Source organism: Mauremys reevesii, linkage group 10 (assembly GCF_016161935.1).
Source record: "Mauremys reevesii isolate NIE-2019 linkage group 10, ASM1616193v1, whole genome shotgun sequence".
NCBI classification, from domain to species: Eukaryota; Metazoa; Chordata; order Testudines; family Geoemydidae; genus Mauremys; species Mauremys reevesii.
The window spans coordinates 37,351,915-37,375,151 of NC_052632.1; the positions used below are offsets into that span (position 1 = coordinate 37,351,915).

The 23,237-nt window shown below is 47.2% G+C and overlaps 1 protein-coding gene across 2 annotated transcripts in view; it reads left to right on the forward strand.

Moving 5' to 3' along the window:
• PTPN9 (protein tyrosine phosphatase non-receptor type 9) overlaps window positions 1–23,237 on the forward strand; it is a 70,657-nt gene that overhangs the window by 13,805 nt on the left and 33,615 nt on the right. For both annotated transcript variants that reach the window (XR_005585656.1, XM_039492475.1), the window contains exons 2-4: window positions 12,215–12,358; window positions 16,639–16,728; window positions 17,681–17,805. Coding sequence is in view for 1 of the 2 variants with exons in the window: in XM_039492475.1 (XP_039348409.1) it covers window positions 12,215–12,358; window positions 16,639–16,728; window positions 17,681–17,805 (359 nt within the window). In the remaining variant the exon portion in view is untranslated. The remainder of the gene's footprint in view (window positions 1–12,214; window positions 12,359–16,638; window positions 16,729–17,680; window positions 17,806–23,237) is intronic.

The window sequence follows — 23,237 nt, forward strand, 5'->3', positions numbered from 1 at the left end:
TACATAAAAAGCCCTAGCGAGGACAGTACAAACTAAAATTTTCATACAGACAGTGACTTGTTTATACTGCTGTATATACCAGGGGTGGCCAAACGGCAGCTCGTGGAGCCCCTCATGACTCCCTCCCCACCCACCCCCCCATTCTCCATCTACCAAATTGGGTGGGGAGCTCAGGGCTTCTGCCCAGCTGGGAAGGGTGGTCTAGGGGCATCAGCCCCACACGAGGCACCTCCCGGGGCTGGGGGCTTCAGCAGGAGCAGGGCTGAAACCCCGGACCCTGGCAGGTGCCTCTCGTGGGCTGCTGCCCCTAGACCACCCTTACCAGCTGGGCAGAAGCCCTGAGCTCCTGAGCCCCAGCAGGCGTGTCTGGCTCTCAAACTTCTGGTAATTATCGTATGCGCCTCAGAGGGTCAGTAAGTTTGGCCACCCCTGGCATATACACTGAGATGTAAGTACAATATTTATATCCCAATCAATTTATTTTATAATTATATGGTAAAAATGAGAGTCAGCAATTTTTCAGTACTAGTGCGCTCTGACGCTGATTTTTGTAAGCAAGTAGTTTTTAAATGAGGTGTAACTTGGGGGTACGCAAGACAAATCAGACTCCTGAAAGGGGTACAGTAGTCTGGAAAGGTTGAGAGCCACTGTTTCAAACCACCACTCGTCAGTTACAAGTTGAGGGGGCTAGGAAAATGATCTTGCATACAAATATCTTTGCCTTCACATAGAGCGATGCACGTAAATGTGTTTGACTCGGTGAGGAAAGCACTGGGCTGAGCATGCACAGCAAATCATTTTCAATCTTAATTTCCAAAGCAACTTTCCTAGACAAAGGCAAAGCTCTATACTTCGTTCAGGGATAAACTGCTTCCAAGTGGTTTAGGGTTGGACAGCGTGGTCTGCTCTGTGAGAGAGTTGGAGCAAGACACGAGCTCAGAATTTATAATCTGAGTTGACGGACAACATGCTCCAGGGATGCAATTCACTGGGAGATCAGGGAAACTTCTTTCTGAGCGTGTTTAACAAATATTTATTATTCATAAAGTGCCTAAGGTACTTCATGAAATTTAAGATTTTTAAAATCTTATGACTGTGAAATTGACCAAGATGGACCATGAATTTGGTAGGGCCCTAGCTATAAGGATGGTTCTACATCAAGTGGGGATTCCCTAGGAGCAGGACTGAAGAATGGGGCCCATAGAATGTAAAATGCTCAGGGCAGGGGTCTGTGACTTTATTTCTTATGATTTCAGCTATTTAAATCTGAAATTTCATGGTGGTGTAATTGTAGGGCTCCTCACCCAAAAAGGAGTTGTGGGGGGTGTCGTGGTACTGCTACCCTTACTTCTGCACTGCTGGTGGTGACAGCACTGCCTTCAGAGCTGGGCAGCTGGAGAGTCGCAGCTGCTGGCTGGGAGCCCAGCTCTGAAGGCAGAGCTGCCGCCAGCAGCAGCACAGAAGTAAGGATGGCCTGGTATGGTATCACCACCCTTACTTCTGTGCTGCTGCTGGCGGGGCGCTGGGTGCCTGGCCAACAGCCACTGCTGTCTGGTTGTCCAGCTCTGAACGCAGTTCAGAAATAAGGGTGGCAATACCATGACCCCCCCCTAAAATAACCTTGCAGCCCCCTGTACCCCGCAGCTCCCTTTTGTGCCAGGACCCCCAGTATGAGAAACGCTGATCTCCCCTGTGAAATCTGTATAGTATAGGGTAAAAGACCAGATTTCACAGGGGGAGACCAGATTTCATGGTCTGTGACATGTTTTTCATGGGCGTGAATTTGGTAGGGCCCTACTTATAGCTCTAATCTGCCTTCCCCAGTGGCTCACTATATGGGAGCAAGGAATGGAAGGGCAGGGGAGTAGCATGAGCACGCTGCACTCTGTCTAGCCGCAGTTTGCAATCAGCATAAACTAGAGCAGCCCTGAGGCCTTAGGCCAGGGGTTGGGCACCTCCCCTTCCCCCCCGGCTCCCCTGGAATTCAGGAGGTTGAAATGACACTTAAAGCCAGTGCTGCTCCTCTTCACCCAGTGATGGAAAGGAAGGTCAAAAGAATGGCACATTTATTGACTTCGTTTAAGCCTGAGTAAGCTGGACACAAAACATCTGTTCTCCTAATGGCTGAAAAATTGTCATTTCCCTCGCCACCCAGATCTCAGAAATAACTGAAAAGGGTTTTTTTCCCTTCAAATTTTCCATCAGTCACTGCTGGTTGGAGCCCAGACTGTGATCAGTTTCAGGTAATTGACGTGAGCAAGCGCCAGAGCCGGGGGGTGGGGTGGATGTTGGAATGAAGGTGCCCTCTGATGGAGCTCTGACGCTGCAATCTCTCTTCTTGTGGTTGTGGTGTCATGGCTGGCAGGGGACTGTGCTGCTGAGTTGTATTATGTGCTGTGTGACTAGAGATAAGAACCAAGGCAACACTTTCCCCTCCCCTGCTGCTCGTCCTGCTCATGCGTTTTGGTGCCTTCAGTATCCCAAACACAAGTACCATCTGCTGGAAACAGGATGTGCCTGTGTTAATAATTGCATTAGAATGTGACACTTCAGCACCTGTTTGAGTCCCTGGTGTATTTAACAAGAGAGACCAGCTGAGATCATTTTGTAGGCGGTAGAGGGTTTACAGGAAGAAAGGACAAAGCAATGCAATTCCCTTGGGAGAAAAATAAATTGGAACAGGGATCATTAAAAGAACTGATGGCAAGAGGGTGTCTTAGCACTTGATGGCCATTGCAAAGGCATCCCCTGGAGAGATGACTTCATGGTCTCTGAAAGATTATTGATTGTGGCAGGATGCATGCTGCTCTCCTAAAACCTGGAATCTCAGGGGACCCTGCCAGGGTGCTGCCAGAAGCCGTGGCTGGGGTGGGCATTGCTTATAGCATTTTATAAGAGAGCTCAGACTGCTGGAGGAGTAGCTGCTGTTGGTCAGGCACTGTTCTGAGAAGTTCACACTGCTGGAATCCTAGCAGACTTTGATAGGAAACTGCTGTACGGAAGCTCACGCTGCTGGAGTCTTCGTTCAGTGCTGAGAGAGGCTCGGCTCTAGGTAGGGCTGCACACTGGGGATTTATGTAGCCCAAAGAAACTAGTTAATTACAGCCCGTGTGGTCATGTCTACTCTACATACATGGTGGGAAATTCCCCCCTCTCTAACACCGGCACAGTTGCACCAGCAATAGCAACAGTGGGAGCTCTAGCTCCAGGCTCTGAGCACAAATGTGTTTAAAAGCACTGCTGGCTTTGTTTGTACAGCCCCCAGCACAATGGGGGGAGGGGGCCGACTTTTGATTGGCACCACGGGAGTGCAATTCATCATCACTTTGTCTATGCAAACACTGCCACCTGCTGTTGCTGCCTCTGGTGCGGAGCTTTCCCCTACCATCCTTGCTCAGGCAAGGCCCTGCTGGGAGCATGCAGCTGTGGAAATGGTGGTGTTAATGGATAACTTAAAAGCCGCTCCATGATGGCTGGTGAGATAACAAACTTCGTCATATTAAAGCAGCTAGTGCAAATGGAAGGGACATGGCAAATATCCTACCCGTTAGCTGGAATCATGAGGTGAAGCCATAGGTAGGTTCCCAGGCCAGTCACACATGGCTGGTGAAGTGCTGATAAACTCAGGCCCTTCACTTCCTCCTGTAGGAAGTCATTAACCCCAGGACCTTTTCATGCTGACTAGCTCCGAATCATTGCAGTCATTCTGCCTCGCTGGGGGCTTGCAGGCTCCCCAGAGCGGCCTGACATCCTACACCGCCACTTGGAGCTTCCAAATTCTTCCTGTTCCCACTGCGATGGCGGCACTTCTCGAAAGCCAAGCTTAGCTGCTTTTGCTTGTTTGTTGCTCTTGCACAATGCCAGGGATAATGGAAAATTCCTTAATTTCAGAACTGCTCTTCCTGTTTTATGTCACGGGCTGGGTGACTTCAGTTCTTTGTCTGTGTTCGTTTGGCTGTATCCTTTCTACTGGGGTTTGTTGGAGGAGAGGGGGTAGGGAGCATAATTTAATTCTGAACAGTTGACTAATACATACCCCGCCAGATGGTCTCTGGGTTAGAGCAAAGGAGTCGGAGGGATTGGGTGTCCTTTGTGTGAGCACCTTTTAAGCAATGAAGTGGTGTTAAAAGCAGTAGTGATTCCTCTCTCTTGCTCATCAAGTTTTCAAAACAGGAAAATCACATGCTGCTATATGAATAAAACCTTCACATGACTGCACAGTGGAGTCTGATAAATACACGACATTACAAAAATGATAAAGGAACACACAACATTTGTTTTGAAAAAAATGGAGGGGGAATTGAATTGAAAACATTAACCTTTAATTATTTCTTAAACTACAAGAGACCCAATTCCCCTCTCATGAGTTATTAAAACAGACTTAGGAGTACGAAGAAAATCCTAGGGTGAAGATGGAACTAGAAAGAATTCCAATTTTTAAAACACGGTGTCCGCTATCCAGCCCCTCCAGCTGTTGCTTGTGGCTCCTTCACAGCTTCTCTAAACCTAAAAGTAGTTTGGTTTATATGGGACTGTTTGGCTGGCTGGGGGGAGGTTTGTATTTACAGGTGGATCCATGCTGACACATTTAACAGGAATTTATATGTGCCCATAGCAAGAAATTCAAAGGCTTTTAACAACAAATCCAATAAGCTATTGAAGGAGGAGTCTGGAGACCATGCGAGACACAGGTGTCTTAGAAAAACTTCAGGTTGACACTTTATTTTAGCTAGGTCCAGGAGATCAGTGGTTGGTTCTCAACATCTCCAGACTACTGTACCCCTTTCAGGAGTCAGATTTGTCTTGCGTACCCCAAGTTTCACCTCACTTAAAAACTACTTGCTTACAAAATCAGACATAAAAATACAAAAGTGTCACAGCACATTATTACTGAAAAATTGCTTCCTTTCTCATTTTACCATATAATTATAAGATCAATCAACTGGAACAGGGTTGGGCAAACTTTTTGGCCTGAGGGCCACATCTGGGTATGGAAATTGTATGGCGGGCCATGAATGCTCACAAAATGGAGGGTTGGGGTGTGGGAGGGGGAGGGAGTGAGGGCTCTGGCTTGGAGTACGGGCTCTGGGGTCGGGCCAGAAATGAGGAGTTCAGGGTGCAGGAGGGGGCTGTGGGCTGGGACAGGGGCATGGGCATGGTGAGGGCTCTGGCTGGGGATGCAGGCTCTGGGGTGGGGATGAGGGGTTGGGGGTGCAGGAGATGCTCTGGTCTGGGACGAAGGGGTGTGGAGGGCGGGAGGGGATCAGGGCTGTGGCAGGGGGTTGGGGCGTGTGAGGGGGTCAGGTGCAGGCTCCGGGCAGTGCTTACTTCAAGCAGCTCTTGGAAGCAGTGGCATGTCCCCCCTCCAGCTCCTATGCGGAGGCGCGGCCAGGTGGTTCTGTGCGCTGTTCCATCCGCAGGCGCTGCCCCTGCAGCTACCATTGGCCACAGTTCCCAGCCAATGGGAGCTGCGGGGGTGGCGTTTGGGGTGGGGGCAGCATGCAGAGCCCCCTGGCTGCCCCTACGGTTAGGAGCCGGAGGGAAAACATGCTGCTGCTTCCAGGAGCTGCACGGAGCAGGGCAAGCCCCGGACTCCGCTCCCTAGTGGGAGCTCGAGGGCCAAATTAAAATGTCTGAAGGGCCGGCTGCGGCCCCTGACCCGTAGTTTGCCCACCCCTGAATTATAATATAAATATTGTACTTATTTCAGTGTACAGTATATAGAGCAGCATAAACAAGTCATTGTATGAAATTTTAGTTTGTACTGACTTTGCTAGTGCTTTTTATGTAGCCTGTTGTAAAACTAGGCAACTATCTAGATGAGTTGATGTGCCCCTGGTTGAGAACCACTGCAGTGGATAATGCATTGGATTGGGAGTCAGGAGACCTGCATTTTTTCTGGCTCTAACGGTTGTGACCTGGTGCAAATCACTTCACTTCTGTGTGCTTCCGTTTTACCCATTGTCTGTCTTGTGTACTTTGACTATAAACTCTTCAGGGCAGGCATTGTCTCTTATTATGTGTCTGTACAGGGCCTTGCACAATGAGGCTCCGATCTTAGTTGGAGTTTCTTGGTGCGACATTATAGCATGTAATAGTGATAGCTGAAGTTAGTTATTCTGAGATCACTCGGGGGACCAGATGGGCATTTTCCTTACAAACAGAAATAAATAAAATTCTGTCCTCTGCTACATGCAGTCCACTCCCATTGACTTTAATGGGAATTGTACGTGCATGGCTCATTGCAGAATTTGGCTTGAAATCATTCACGCAGTACGTGTGTAGTGTTGAAAGTACAAATAAAGGCATTGGAAAAAGGAAACTGAAATATTTATTTTAACCTGCCAAGACCCTGGTTCAAAAGTCCTTGTGTTTCTCCTTTGAAAGCAGATGACCTCACTAGCCCCTTAGTTCACAAAAGGAGCAGCCCCTTAATCTCTCAGCACTAGTGGGGGTTGCATTGTCACCATCTCATGCATGGGAAACAACAGAATCCTGAACGTGGGTCTTGGCAGTTAAGTGAAGGAGGAAATGAATTGCAAATATTTGCTTTAATAATGTATTTATAAGCTGTAAGTTCACCCCTATGGTCTGAGAATGGTTTAGGCGCTTAATTTTTATTTATTTATTTATTTATTTATTGCATGTATTGAAAAAGCAAATAATTTCCCCTTTACGGGGAAGAGAAGTTTTTCCCGTAGAGAGAAGTTGTATTTCATGCATGTGTTGAGTTCCATACTGCAAGTAACAAGACCGATTCCCCCAGTGGTTATAATGGGTTTTACACTTCCTGGCTGTTAGAGCTGCATTGGCTGGCTGGATAGATAAACTGACTAGGAATGCATGTTCTTAGTCAGTTTTCATGCTGCTGGGAAAGTGCTTCCGCTCAGGAGTGTAGCGCTAATCCTCTGCATCTGCTGACCCAGGCTGAAAACAGTGCCAGGGGACGCCCAGAGAGGGCTAGATTCTAGCTGACTTATGCCAGTGACAATCCAGAGTAATTCCACTGAAACAAATGGTGTCACTTTGGATTTTCTGGTTCAGAGCCCCTCTTCTTGAACTACCTTTGGGATCCTAACCTAACGTTTATTTGGAAGTTCATATGTGTTATCAAAACTTTAAAAGCAACAAAGAATCCTGTGGCACCTTATAGACTAACAGACGTTTTGCAGCATGAGCTTTTTTTGGGGTGAATACACCACTGGATAGCAGAAGAAAAGAAGTGAAGGCTGCAAAAACCAACTCATGCTATAAGTCTGCCACAGATTCTTTGCCAGACTCTTTCTAGACTAAGATCTAACACCCCTACCACTATCAAAACTTTGGAGTTGGACAATCACAATGTAAGTTTTTGGTTGTCTCTTTGGCAGCTGTCTTGCAAAGCGAGTGCTTTATTCCAGTTGATGTGTGTGATGGGGGCTTTAGTGAGGTGGATGAAAGAGCTACAGGATGGTGCAAGATTTCCACCAACCCCAAAAGACCACACCAAGGAACCGCAAGTGGGGAACTCACGCTGTAAGCATAGGGAGCCTTCAAACGTAAAAGGGCACCTGGTGCTCAAACTTGCAGCTCCATAAGCAAAACACAATGAGCAAGTTCTCAGTCTACTAACTAGTTCAGCCTCGCTCTCTTTTTGGATCAGCCCGTTGATATCTGTTCACTTTTACCAATTGATTTGCTTTTTCAGAACCTAGCCTACTATGAAGTTTCAATCAAACAAATCTAAGGCGAAGATCCTACAAATACTTATGCATGTGCTTCAAGTTAAGTGTGTGCGTGCTTTCTGCCCCCTGCAAACATCTCCTCAACCAGTGTTGAGCTGCTTGAACCGGGCATCTAAAATTGACACAGCATTAAACTGAGTTGTCTTGTCTTCCTTTTGTTTCTATCCAATTTCCATGCCCCTGTCTTCGGTCAGTAGCAACTCCACCCATTTCCCTTCTAGGCAGTTCTGTGACTTTCTTGTTATGCCTAGTTGGAAACAACAACTTTGTTCTCATCACTTCCCGTATAACTCAGTAGGATCAAAGTTTTAGTTCTCAGATTGCAAGTCGACTAAAATTTCTACTATCTAAAAGCTTTCCAATCTATCTCTGTCCCTGGACGTGCTTCGGAATGAGGTAGAAGCACATTTAAAAAAAATACATGGGGTGGGTGGGGGGGAACCTACTGGGTTGGTTTTTTTTGTTTGTTTGTTTGTTTTGTTTTTTTCCCAAGCTTTAAAGGCTACTATCATTACTTGTGTTACAGGACTGCCAAGAAGCAGCAAACACTATTGGGACCCCATTGTGCTAGTTCTGTATAAGCATATTGTCAGAGACCATCCCTCAGGGGCGGCTCTAGCCATTTCGCCGCTCCAAGCACGGCGGCACGCCGCGGGGGGCGCTCTGCCGGTCGCCAGTCCCGCGGCTCCAGTGGACCTCCCGGAGACGTGCCTGCGGATGCTTCACCGAAGCCGCGGGACCAGCGGACCCTCCGCAGGCACGCCTGCGGGAGGTCCACCTGCCGCCCTCCCGGCGACTGGCAGAGCGCCCCCCGTGGCATGCTGCCCCAAGCACGCACTTGGCGTGCTGGGGCCTGGAGCCGCCCCTGCCGTCCCTGCCCCATAGAGCTGGGCTAGTTGCAGCCACCTCCCTTCTATTCAAAGGGATGGTACAAAAACTAGAGCGGAAATTGCAAGACTGATGCTGCCATTGCTATGGATGGAGCAGAGCAAATGGCATATTTGTATCCATCATAACTAGAAAGATCCCACCATTATCTAGACCAGGTTGTTCTCACAAGGACCAATGTCCGGGCCAAACCTGAAAGAACTGTTCCTATTCTCTGAGCCAAGAATCACATCCTGGCCAGCAGGCGGCAGAGTCAGGCAATTGCTCCCTGGAGTTAAGGCTGTTTCGGCGGAGGAGCTAAGTTTAAAGAGATTATTGTTATCTGATGTTTGTGTTACCATCAGGCATAGAGGCCAAACCAAGATTGGGGTGCCATCGCGGGAGCTGTATAAACACCTACTGAGAAACAGCCCCTGTCCCCAAAGAGCTCACCATCTAAACAGACAAAGGGAGGGGGAGGTAAAGATACTTGCCCACGGTCATACAGCAGGGCACTGACTGAGCCAGCAAGGGAACTCAACTGTCTTGAATCCCACCCACCCCTGTGCCCTATTCACTAAGGGTAAAATTTTCAAAAGCAAAAATGGCACTTTAGACGCTTGAAAACGTTACCCTAGATCCCATCGCCCCCATGGTGACAGCTAGAGCTGTCTAGCCAAGCCTCAAAAATCATCTCATGTTTTTAATGAAAGCTGAGATTCTCCTATATTTACACAACTCCCGGTGCTGAGGCTATGGGGAAAGCACCAAATACCATGAGCCTCGCACTTAAATGATGAGCGATGGCAATGCTGCTATAGCTTGAGGAAGGCAAATAGTGTGAATGAATCATACATGTGGTTTATTTTATGCAGAGCCATCTTTATATCTTGCCGGGTGATGCATCCCATTCTACGGAGGGTTCTTGGCTTCTTCTATCTAGAGATTAATTGTCAGTTATTTATTTCTGAAATAATTATCAGCCCAGAGGGGATGAAAAGGTCCTTTGCATGTTCTCACAGTAGAATATGTGGGATTTTGTTCTGCTAGGATCTTTGGAGGATCCCATTAGGAGGTTGGCAAAAAAAGTATCATGGCTAGAAAAGAAAACCACTGTCTTAGGGAGCGCTCAGGGGAGCTGACACTCATCCAGCTCCTGCCTGGGGTTACACTTGTGTGATCCTGTGGCTATGCTAGGTATAGCGGAGAACAGAATACTGCCCTGTATGTTTGGTTGTGGTTTAATTTCTTCCTTCCTTTGCCATGGGCTTTCTTTGTTCGCCTGGCCTGGGTTGTCCAAGGCAACAGTCTCTTTCCTTCTTGGTCACTTGGATGTTTGCTGTTTCAGTCCTTGCTTTGCTAAAGCTTTTTTTCTCTGGTTTGGTGCTAGCTGGTTCCCAGCTAATGTGGTATTTAAAGCAGGTGGGGATATAGCTACTAAAGCCATGGCTGGTGGTGGCCTTTATGTCTTTATCACCCACCCTCCTGTACGGAGCCCTCTGGCATCTAGCCAGTGTTGGTGGTCTCTGTCTGTCAGCTTTCCAGGTGGGTTTTGCAGGAAGGAATGCTTGGGGTAGGGGCACTATTAGGTTCATGGGTGTGGCTGATTTTAACCCTGAGTTTCTTCTCTCTGGGAGAATTGCCCTCAGCAGCTGTCTCACTGTCATATTTAAAGGCAAAGACCTGTGAGGTTTCCTTTCAAACACCGTAGAAAGCCCTCTTGCTGGTACACAACAAAGCTCATTTGCTTTGAACACGCTCCTCAGCCTGTCAGAAACCTGAACCTGCAACCCTGCCTGTCCGTCTAATTTCTCTCCTTGGATGTTTTGCTGCTGCCTCAAACAACTTGGTATATGCAAACCGGAGCTTGTATTTCCCGCAGAATCCCCTCTCTGCTCCACTTCTTTGTCTTATTCACAGAAGCACCATCCTACACCTCATTCAAGCCGTGAGACTCCTCCTTCCTCTGCCCCCACGGCTAGGTTTTTGCTAAACCATTTTGCTTCTTTATCTACAACAGAATTCATCCTCCCCCCCTCCTTTCCATCGTGGTCACCAAGATATTCCATCTTTCGCCAGCCTTCCACTCTGATGGCTCCAACTCCTCCTTCCTTGGCCTGTGCTCCATCCCTCCCTGGTACCCTTCTTCCATCCCAAACTCTGCTACTCTGACTGAACCCCCCTTCTCCTTGTCTCTCTGTATTGGCTTCACCTCTTCTTCCATGCTAAGTGTCCTCTCCTGGCTTCCAGGGCTCGCCAAGCCACAGGGAGGGGAGGAATTTTGGAATCACCTGCTATCCGTGCTGTGCCCGAGCTCCTCTCCAACTGTTCTGTTTGTCTTCTCTCCCTGCCAGATCACACCAAGTTCTCTCTCATAAACCATGCAAACCTTTGCCTATTCCACAGTAACCACTAGCACATCCCTTGCTGTGTGTATTCCATCATGGATTGTACTTGCTTTTGTAGAGGTTTACAAGTTTGGCATTTACTGTATGGAAATGCATGTACTTACTGTGCTGCATAAATAACTAATGTGGGACAAAGACCCAGCCTGAGTCACACAAAGAGGACTAGTAACTAAGGATGCTTTTGCCTGATATGGAATAAATTTACTAGATTGATTGATAGATTTCAAGGCCGGAAAAGATCATTATGATCACCTAGGCTGACCTCCTGCATATCACAGGCCATGGAATTTCACCCATATTCACTGTAACTGATCTACAACCTCGTTATCCCCGTCAGTACTGTTGATGTAAATAACTCGGGGAAATAGCGAGAGAGCACGAGATTGGTGTTGGAAGGAGACGAATCTGGGACTAAAGTGAGGGATGTGTCTCTAGTGAGGCATAGCTGAGACAGTAAAAGGCCAGGACTTTGGTCAGGTGAAGGCTGGTGGGATTCCAATATACCTGGTATCATCTGGAGGTGGTACAGTTTGTTCTCAGCAGGTATCCAGCAGTGCGGAGGCTAGGAGCTCTATCTCCCGTCCTCTGGATTGCCAGCTTTCGGGGTTTCCAAAAGCACTGAGTGGCTTTCCAGATTGAGCCTCTGAGGCTTGTCTAACTAACCACACGTAGCTATGACCCAGCACTCTTATGGCTTCCTGGTGCCTTTCAAAGCCACCATGGAAAGCAATATGCAAACTCTGGAGGCCTGTGTTAAGTAGAAAAGTGACTTGCTGCTGTAGCTAACAATGCACCAATGAAAGATCCCTGTTCTTTTATTGCTTAATCAGCCAGAGCTCGTTTATTCTCACCGCTCTCATTGGCTGCTGGGATTGATGAAAAGAGTGAGACTGCAATGATTGGTGCATCATACTGTAGAGCTGCACTGCCAGCTATCCAATCATCCCATCTCTTTCTGCCGATTTGTGCAGGCTGCTTTGAGCTGGTGATTTGCATCTCCTTTGCTTCTCATTTCATTGTTTCTGCTTTACCATGTGTCACCTACTTATCTGATCCATCTAATGCTTTTAGATACACAGTTGGGTTAGAGTGAATTTCAGAATAGCTTCTGTACCAGATTATTTTCCATCCCTTGGTATTTAGTGTGTGCAAACACTGATGTGTCTCTTCCCTCTTGCCTTACCATGCGTGTGTCTCTCTCTCTCTCTCAAATAGGCCACGAAGCAGTTCCTAGAGGAGATTAACAAGTGGACTGTGCAGTACAATGTGTCTCCGCTTTCCTGGAACGTGGCCGTCAAGTTCCTCATGGCTAGGAAGTTTGATGTCCTGCGAGCGATCGAGCTGTTCCATTCCTACAGAGTACGTGAGCCGGAGCTGTCTTGGTGAAGGGGGGAGCTGGAGTCAGGCCGGGCTTTTCTGTGCTGTTAAGTGATGTGATGCATTGCAAAAGCTGTTCTCGTTTCCAGGGGAACAGTTATGCCCTCAAACTGTTTTTTTTTTTTTCCTCAGATTTTTTTTTGCTTTGGTGAAAAACCTACAAGCGTATAAATCAGCCATGCAAAATCATTGTGAGTCGCCCAGGCACAAAATCAATTCAAACCACCCTCCCAGGATGATGATAGCAAAAAAACTAGACAATGTTTTAAACTTGCCCATCCCCCAAACTTGTTCCCTTTCAGATACTTCTCGTCTTCCACTGCTTGGTCACAGTTTTTTACAGGAATGTGTCCTAGGAATTATTGAACTGGGTAGCTCTAGACCAGTGGTCCCCAACGCGGTGCCTGTGGGCGCCGCGGTGCCTGTGGGCGCCATGGCGCCCGCTGGGGCATTTATGTGCGCCCACCTAGTGCCCAGCAGGGGAGAGAAGCCGGGGCCCCGCACCTGCCGGGGACAGAGAATTCTGGGGCTGCAGGCTGTGACTTCTCTCCATCTTCTCCGGGTCTGCAGGCTGCGGGCACCGGTGTTCTCAGTCCCTGGCAGGCATGGAGCCGCGGCTTAAGCTGGAGAGAAGCCGGGGCCCCGCGCCTGCCAGGGACAGAGAACTCCGGGGCTGCAGGCTTCATTCTATGTTAAAGTAAGAATAATAAATATATTTGGACCAGCAGTTCAACAATGTTTTACTTTTTTAAAATAAATAAGATGAAAACTGTTAAAACTCCTTAATTTTTCTTACAGGTAGATTAAAAAAAAGCAAATTCACATGGTGAGGTGAAAGAGTAATTGCCGAATAATTTAATTAATACCTTTTACATGTAAAATTACCCTTTTTATCTTATGGATTCATATATTATGTAATATTAAATATGATGTTTTTCGTATTATTTAATGTACAAATACAAAATAAGCCTTGAAAAATTGTTGGCGCCCGCCACACTCTTCTGAAAACATGAATGTGCTACTGGTCACAAAAAGGTTGGGGTCCACTGCTCTAGACCATGCCAACATCCTGCCTTCTTCCCCATCCTTTTTGAGAAACAATATTGGATTCTGTAGAGCAGGGGTTCTCAAACTGGGGGTCGGGACCCCTCGGGGGGTTGCGAGGTGATTACATGGGGGGTCACGAGCTGTCAGTCTCCACTCCAAACCCCGCTTTGCCTCCAGCATTTATAATGGTGTTAAATATATTAAAAAGTGTGTTTAATTTATAAGGGGGGATCGCACTCAGAGGCTTGCTGTGTGAAAGGGGTCACCAGTACAAAAGTGTGAGACCCACTGCTGTAGAGGTTATTATCTGATGCTTATCACCGTAGTACCCGAGTGCCTTCTGGTCCTGCACTGAACAACTTCACTACACATCTGTTCTAATCTGTTTCAGGCGATGCTGTTAGCAGATATTCACAGCTCCCTTTTCCAAAGCAGCTATGGAACCAGTGCCAGAGCCTTTCTGGGGCAAAGGTTCCTATTGCTGGTATTTTTATTCTGGATTAAAAAGGGGCCCTGTGTCCTCTATGCAGTTTATGAAACCTGAACAAACCTCAGACTGAGAATCCCAGATGGCTTCTCTATGGATTCTCACACATACCCATAATCCTCTGCCCTGGGATCCGGCTAGTGAGTTAACCACACCCACAAACTCTTAGTGTGTCTACCCCCCCATATAAACCCAGGAACTACATCACAACCCCAGTCTGCTGCTTCTGTGCCACGGCACCCTGCTTCTTTCAGCAGCTGACGGGAGGCACAGGAGGTACCTTGGTTGTAAGCTGAGCATCTGTCCCTACTAGGATGTGGTAATACCTTTTGGGCAGGTAGCAGCCTCTGGTGCTTTCATCAAATGCCCGGCAGTGTGGTAGCGCACATCACTCGTTGTGGCTTGCAGTGGTATCTGCATCAAGACAGTGTGGTGTAACTTTTTTCAGTGACGAGGGATTTTGGGGGGCCTGTTTTTGCGCCCCCAATTTGAGATCTCTTAAAGGGGCATGTACCTCAAGAGGCAGGTGCTCAGCGCTGTCTGTAAAGCAGGCCCCTTTTAGGTCTCTCAAGTGGGGCCTCCAAAATCCCTAGTCATTTTTGGAAATGTAGGCTCAGGGCTTGTCTATACTTGTTTACACCCAGAAGTGGTGATCGATGCATCGGCGGTTGATTTATCGGGTCTAGTGAAGACCTACTAAGTTGATCGCCAATCGATCTCCCATGGACTCCTGTACTCCACCGGATGGAGAAGAGTGGGGGGAGTCAATGGGAGAGCATCTCCCATCAACATCGTGTAGTGTGGACCCCGTAGTAAGTAGATCTAAGCTACTTCGATTTGAGTTACGCTATTCATGTAACTTAAATTGCGTAGCTGAGATCGAATTTCCCCTGTAGTATAGACAAAACCCTAGTTGTCTAGATATAAGTACATGTGAGACCTTTTGGAAATGTCGGTGCTGGCTCGTAAGACCTTGATCATACCAAGGGGTGATTGAGTCTCTCCGAGGTAATGTGTTCCCTTGGCTAAGGGTGAATGTAAACAGTCGGTTGGCAGCCCTGGCTGCTCTAGATGCCAGAAGAGTATTGGCTTGTTTGCAGGCGGTGAAGTTATAGGCTGGGGTCATTGAAGCACAGCAAGTTTAAGTGGCTCTCTCAAGGTTATAGAGCAAGTCCGAGGTGAAGCCGGGGAGAAAACTGACACCTAGTCCTGGCCACTCTAGCCACTAGACAACGCTTCCTCTGTATAATGAAAGATTAGCTGGCTCATGGTTCGTCCGGTAATTGCTGAAACTGGAACGGTATGATACTGAACACTCAAGTGCTACCCACACTCACCTGCAATCAGGTTTGGAGTGTCTCAGCAGTGACTCAAGCCAGCGCTCTTCCTCTTGTGGGACAGACCAAAGGCAGAATGTTTATGGTGCTGACAACAAACAATCCCCCAACTGCGTGACAAGCAAACAGGAAGGGATCCCAAAACACAATTTTCTGTGACCAATGGCTGCTGTGCTTGAGCACCCGATACTGAACACAGGTGGCATTTAAACCACTTCTCCTTCTCTCACATACCCTCTGGCTCATGTGCTAGAGCGAACCTGGGCTAGAAACCAAAACAAAACAAACTCTGATGCAGCGACACTCCACCAGCATGATCCTGATTCAGCAAAGTTCTTAAGAACATGCCTGATGTTAAGTATATGACTAGACCCATTGACGTCAATGGGACTAAGTTCGGCATGTGATTAAGTAGCTTGCTGAATCAGGGGATATGAGAGACAGAGGGCAGCCTTAGTTCCTTTCTCCAAGAACTTGTTGCCTATTCGGTGTCTTGGGTCAGGCTACCTGCCCACCAACCATGGCTGACAATGGCCTTCTGATAAGGCTTAAAGCGTGTTGCTACTCTGGAAGGTCACTGAAGAAAAGCCACCCTGGGGTTCCATGTTTCCTTTTTCTCAGTGGTCCCACATCAAATGTACTTGGTTGACAAGTAAAAAGATGTTTTCTCTATCCACCAACCCTGCAAATCTGACCTGTGTTCTGGGAGTCAAGCCAGGTTCTTTCCATCTTGTGCATCACCACCAGTAGAAAAAAGCTCTGCAGGGCAAATTCTCCCTTGAGTTATGCCTGTCAGCTCCATTGCCTGCAGTTGGTCTGCCCGATGGAACTGCTTTGGGGTTAGAACTTAGTAACTGGGTCTGTCCATGCACAAGGAAGAACAGACTGCAGCTCGCTCTCCCAATGCTGGATTAGCTTTGCAGGACTAACGAGAAAAGAGCACTAAATGTGCCCAGATCTAGCTCTGATCAAGCACCCGGAGCAGGGGCTATTGAGTAAGAAAGTGCCATTTTATACAGACCCTTCTTAAAGTGGAACCTCAAATAGAAAACCACCTTGAGCTATGTGCAGCATCTGGACACACATGACAAGCTGGCTTGCCTCCCATCCTCTCTGCCAGCCCCAGTCCTGAGCTAGCTGGCTAGATTTGGTGGCCCAGCTGGGGAATTGGTGGTTCTGGCCAGCCTCAGGGATGTGAGAAGGTGGCACAAGTTTTGTAGCCAGATCTGGAAATTTGTTTGGGTTAGATTTGTATGAGGCTTGGTCACTAAGCAGGTGGGTGATGATGGTGGCCATATACCTGTAATGATTCCCAGCTGAGCAGGAAATAGTAATGGCAACTGATTGGAGGCTGCTTTCTGTGTGATTGTTGTGTGCCTCTGAACCCTTAGGAAACTCGGTTGAAGGAAGGAATTGTGAAGCTGAAACCTCACGAAGAACCTCTGCGCTCTGAGCTGCTCAGTGGGAAGTTCACCATCCTAGTAAGTGTGAGATCATGCCCTGGCCTTTCTCGCCAATGTGTCCGATTTGTGCAAGCAGAGCCCTCTCCACGTCCAAAGGGCCTGCAACCTTGAGAGACAGTTTTTCCCAGTGCTGCCCAGCTAAGTGTGCATGGGTCTTGGAAGGCAAAATACAAGGTGGTATTTTCACCATTATGTCTCATGAGATTGTAACCCTAAGGCAGGGACTCAGGATTTTGGGGTGGTCCAGCTGGGATCCTTGAAGAAGTGGGGGCTGTGCTTATTCACCCACAACAGCTGTTTTTCCCCTCTTAGTCTCTTCTTTCTCCTTCTCCCATTGGCTGCATCAGTGGACTGCTCCTACCTCCAAGCTGAGCATGATGGCAGTGTCTCAGAGACGTGGTTAGCTCATCACCGTCCTGAGCAGTGAGGGTCCTAAGGGAGCTCCTGGGCCAGTTCTCCTCCACAGCAGTGTTTGGCATTAGCTACTCCTTGGGCTTATCCCCTTCCCTTGGGTAATCTGGTTGGTTTGGGGAAAATGCCAGCTAAAGATGATCAGTTTTTGAGGGCTCCTCTGGTTCACTTTAAGGGTGCAGTAGACTATTGGGAGGCTCGTAGAACGGAGTGAGTAAGGAGATAGAATTGTCTTCTCCTCCGTGGATGTAAGTCATGCTTTTCTTGTCCCCTGTGGATCAGAGCAGGAAATCTCACAAGTAATAAACAGTGGGAAAGGGGAAAATAGTCTCCCTAAAATAAACCAGTAAGTGGTCTGTGCAGGTCAGTTCTGTATGGGGTGTCCTGCACATGTCTGCTACGTTCATACTCGCAGTTCTGCATCTCCAGTCTGCTGCAGCATGAAAACTCCATCATTACTATTTATTTGTAGTGCAGAGGCGCTGTCCCAAAGAGCTTTGTACCATCCATGTTCTGCCACCTGTCTGGTCTTTATGCTTTTCCCCTGATTACCTTCTAGAGTGCGCGGGACCCCTCCGGAGCCTCTATCGCCCTCTTCACCGCCAAGTTACATCATCCCAATAAAAGTGTCCAACATGTGGTGCTCCAGGCGCTCTTCTATCTGCTGGACAGAGCTGTGGAGAGGTGAGTACAGATGTGTGCGTCACGCAACTCCTGACTGCTCAGCTTGCTGTTCCTAGATGGGCTTTAATACCTGTAATATCCATTGCAATCTGGGCGGGATGGTTTTCCCTGTCCTGCTGAACTCCACAATCCAGGGTACCCGGCAGGAATTTGTAGCATGGATTTTTTTGAGAAATCTTGGCTTCCTTCCCTCTGCCTCCAATCCCTGCAGCATTTCCAGCCTGTGTCTCTTGTTGTAGACAGATGTGAGTGCATGCAGGACTGGGCTTGGGGACCAAGGCATAGAGTTTATTTTTTAAGCCCTGCTCCCTGAGTTCATGACTCTTCTAACCCACCAGATGTCTCTTTCAGCTCCCATGCTATTTGGGATAAGAGCCCAAACCTGAGTTGATTCATTTGAATGACCTTGGCCTATCTCCTACAATATAAAGGGTACTTGCATATTAGCTGATTTTCCAGGCCTACCGCAGAGCCTGCCTGTCTGAGCAGACACTGGTGGAGGCCCGCAGCACTCCAGGGTAGGATTTCTGTCTAGTGAGAAAGTGCAGTGGGGGTCTTAGGTTGTATTGGCCACATGATCGGTGATTACATGATGGATAAGTGCTGCTTCTTTGGCTGATTTTTCTTTTGTATCTCATTGTGGTGTCGATATGATGCCACATGATGGAATTTCGGTTTTTTCAGTTTGCTTTCTTAAGAACTTACACACACAAAAAGAACATTATTAAGGTTGCAAAGTCCAGTACTCAAAAGAGGAAATGCCAGAATACGGGTACCCTGTGAAACTTTAATTTGGTCCCTTTGCACGGCTGCATTATGAAATGGGCATTGGTGTCGTGGTCACGTACTATTTTTTTCTACAGGCCTTTGCCTCATTCAACGTACAGGCAACCATCAGTCTGGCATTTCCTATCTTTTGAATGCTTGACTTTGCAACCTTAGCAATGTTCTCAAAATGCAGTTTGCATATATGTTATAACTACATTTATTTAGGAGATTGCACTAACAGCTACACAAGCCCTTGATTAGGTTTTGAAGATGCCCCATATGTGGTTTATGTCCTTCAATCTGCCTTTGAAGGGTCCGTAAAGAAGAGAAGTCAAGGGGCGTTTGGCCGAAATGCTGAGCAATATTAATTGAATCAGTGCTGTTAAAGCAGGGATTTGAAATCTCCAAGCTGTAATTGTGGTACGGCTGCCCCCAGGCAATATAAACTCTCCTACACAAGGTGCATTAATATGTTGAATTATAAGATTTTGGGATATCCAGCTGAATCCCAGCACTTGGTTGGTTGAATGTCCCTAGCACTGCTATTTATTTATTTGTTTTCATCCAGCTTTCAAAATGAATTCTGTTCTTCAGAGCTGTGTGTGCGGGGCTCGGTCAGAAAGGCCAAAGGCCTGCGAAAGAACGGCTCACTGCACTGCAGTAAGCTTATGGAAAATCCCTAGGCCCAGCTGGCTTCCCTGAGAAATTTGCTAAAACTTGTAAAGATCTCACACCCCTGATGCTTTTGACTGTATTCGAGGAAGCCGTGGCCTCTTAATCCCTGGCTGAGTCATTTGGCTCTGGTATGCTTTAAAGAGCTAAGAACCATGGTCTCCCCTGAAGATTTTCGGGGAGGATTTTTGGTAGGGGGATGAGGCAGGATGTTATCTGGGCACCCACATTTGGAAGCAGGGAGTAGACTCGTTTTATATGTAACAATATCATTCTTTGGCGCAGCTAGTCTGCACAAAGGTTAATGTAATGAAACAGGGAGCATACTGTGAGACACATGACAGGCTGACCCACTTTCAGGGCTTTCATTTCCTGATGCAAAAGTGAAAGGAAATTCTCAGCTATTCACCCCTTCCCCACTCTGCTCGTCCCTGGGGGCTGCAGTGCCTAGGGCATGGATGATCGCTCTGCATTGGGAGAATTCTGATTCCGATAAGCTGCAGTGTCAGAACATAGTGGGAAAGGCTGAAACTAAAACTACTTTACCTCTGAATTGTCTTGCTTGTCAGGTGCTCCATATCATTGTTTCTCAAACCTTTTGGATACCAGGGACTAGGCTTGCTGCTTTCCTAAACTGTGTCAGGGAGATATCGAGAACTGGCCTGTTGAGAACCACTGCTCCATACGACATGAATGCATTTTGTTTTTGGCATTTAAATACAAGGCTAGTTCGTAGCGTTACCATGCCTGATGCACCCTCAGCCCTAATACTCTACTGCATAAAGCTAAATTTTGAAAAGGAAATGTGTGCTTTGCTGTAGAGTGCATAGAGGAATATGCATTCATTATCCCAAGAGCTTATCTTCTCTTTTGGGCAGACATGCAGTTCAGACTTGTACCCTGGAGGACTGGGGATTGGAAAGTCCAATCTCCTAAGCAGTGCAAAGATTGCTTTTTGTTGGGGTTTCTCATGGATTCTCCTTCAAGCATCACAAAAAAAGATGCATCGTCCCTTTGATTATTATTGTTCATGACTTGCATTCCAGTAGCACCCAGGATGTGGTAGACACTGTCCAAACACACAGGATGACACAGACCTCACCCCAAAGAGTTTGTAATCTTTGGCCAGGTCTATGCTTGGGAGGTTTTGCTAATATAGCTATAGTAATATATTAGATTGGTAAAGAGCCAGGGCAGCTGCGACTTATACTGGCAAAACTTATCACACCCCTGACAGCAGAAGTCTGTAGTGTAGACATAGCCTCAAAACCTGACACTTCTACAAACGTGAACCCCAGTCCTGCAAATGGATCTGTATAGATGCAGAGGACTCCCAGCATGGATTCAATTGCAGGATCAGGGCTGCTGTCTATAAATGGGCAGGTAGTTGGCCGCCTGTGAGTACATCTAGTCAGCTACCATTTGAGATTGTAAAACATGTGGGCTGACCTGGGGGGGATGGCTCTGGGGTGCCAGTGAATTTGAAGTGCCATGCATACCTATGGCACTGCAGAAATAATCAGCATCAGAATTTTCAGTGAGTGTAAATTGGGTCCTAGGCTGAGTGAAAGTGCTTGTAAGTTTCAAAAAAATAAATAAATCAGGAGTTACTAAAAAGAGCTCCGCTTGAAATGCTTTGATTTCCATTTGCTGTGACTCTGAGTACTGGGGGAACAGATTGGATTGAGAAAGTACTTAGTGAAGGTTTAAATTTCCTTTGGCTAAAAGCGTTACAAAGTTTAAATAGATCTCAGCTGGCAAAGCATTGGAATTACTGTTGATTTTCTTTTTGGCTGTTTTTTTTTTCTCTATTGTAATTAAAGATAAATTAATTAAGATGCCTTTACACAGGCTGAAGGCAAGCAGACCATTGAACTCACAGTTTGAAGATGCTAGCAGAGCTCCAAAAAGGACTGGAAACTACTATAGATAACGAGCATCCAGAGTTAATATTAGGAGGGTTAATGGTAACATTTCCAAAAGCCCCTGACTGACATAAGAAAATCAGAGGGACTTAGCCCTCTAAATCAGTGAGGCCCTTTTGGAAACTTTGCCCTTAAGAGTTTTGGAAGAGTTTTTGACAGAACAAGGAGTAATGGTCTCAAGTTGCAGAGGACATTGGAGGTGGTGGAATCTTCTTCCTTAACTCCATTAACGCCATTATTTGTTATGTGTATTGCCAGAATATCTAGGATCCCTGGTCATGGCCCAGGGCCCCACTGTACCAGGTGCTGTACAAACACATGACAAAGAGCCGATCCCTCCCCTCATGTTTCAGGGCATAAACTAGCCTCTTATCAAAGAGGGGTAGGTAGAAATTTTCCCTTCAGGCAGGTTATACCATAACAAGAAACCTGGCAGTAGTTGGTACTGGCTTGATCTAAACCGGCATTTTTTGTTGTTCTTATAACCACCCAGCAACACACAAAATAATCCGTATGGGGGAGGAGGGACAGATTAACTCAATGAGCCAGTAAATCAAAGCAGCAGAAAATCCCCTTCCTTTTCCGTTCCATCGAGGAGCCCCGGCCTCTACCCTCCCCAGAAACCCTATAGAAAAGATGGCTTTTGTCTCCTGCTTAGCAGGCCAATGTTGCACATTCAGTTTAATTTCAGTTTTGAGCTAATTAAACACGTCCAACAATAAGCGAACGAAGCAATCAGAAATAAACATTTAAAAACCTCAAGAGGACACTGTAAACTCAGCTTAATGTACCAAGTACTTAGCTATGCCCAATTCGCCAGTGCACCCTACTTCAGAAACATCCAGCGTGATCTCAGAGAGCCCCAGATAGAGGCGTTATGTCGCACCACAAGTAGATGCGTAACTGAAGCCATATCTGCCTATGTGCATCCTGATTCCCCATCTCTGTCTCATGCCTTGCAAAAATGAGAGAGAAGGAGTCACGTTGATCCCTGGTTTACAAACTCCCTGTTTTTCAGTTGAACAGGAATTTTGATTTCAGCATGAATGGAAAAAACAGGTTTTACCTGCTACAGATTTTCTTTTACATGCCGAAGCTAATGATTGTTTGAACCAAGAGGCAAGAAGCTGTTTGTACAGAGATGAGATCAGAAAAGCCATCACCATGATGAAGAATAAGAAGGCGGCTGGACCTGATGACATCCCAGCAGAGGCCCTGAAAGTAGACCTGGATGCTTCAGTGGAAATGCTGTACCCCCTCTTTGAGAAGATATGGGAAGAAGAAGTGATTCCGGCAGACTGGAAAGAGAGATACCTCATCAAAATCCCCAAGAAAGGAGACCTCAGCAATTGTGCCAACTATAGAGGAATCACACTCCTGTCGGTGCCAGGGAAGGTTTTCAACCGAGTCCTCTTAGAGAGAATGAAGGATGCCGTCGATCCACAGCTACGAGATGAACAGGCAGGTTTCCGGCAGAACAGATCATGCACGGACCGGATAGCAATGCTCCGCATCATAGTCGAGCAGTCTATGGAGTGGAACTCCTCATTGTACATCAACTTTGTTGACTATGAGAAAGCGTTCGATAGCGTGGATCGAGAGACCTTCTGGAAGCTCCTTCGACACTATGGCATCCCAGCAAAGGTGGTCAACCTGATCAAGAACTCATACGACGGTATACACTGTAGAGTAATCCATGGAGGGCAGCTCACAAACAGCTTCCAGGTGCGAACCGGAGTCAGACAAGGATGCTTGTTGTCACCACTTCTCTTTCTCCTTGTCATCGATTGGATTATGAAGACATCCACTTACGAGCGTAGGAACGGAATCCACTGGACGTTGTGGACCCAGCTTGATGATCTGGACTTTGCCGACGACCTTGCACTCCTTTCGCACAGTAAACAGCAGATGCAAGAGAAGACCAACGTAGTGGCAGCCACGTGATCACAGGTTGGCCTCAACATCCACAAGGACAAGACCAAGATCCTTAGGATTAACTCCATCAGCAATGACCCAGTCACACTGAATGGAAGCCCCCTGGAAGAAGTGCAGTCCTTCACCTACCTA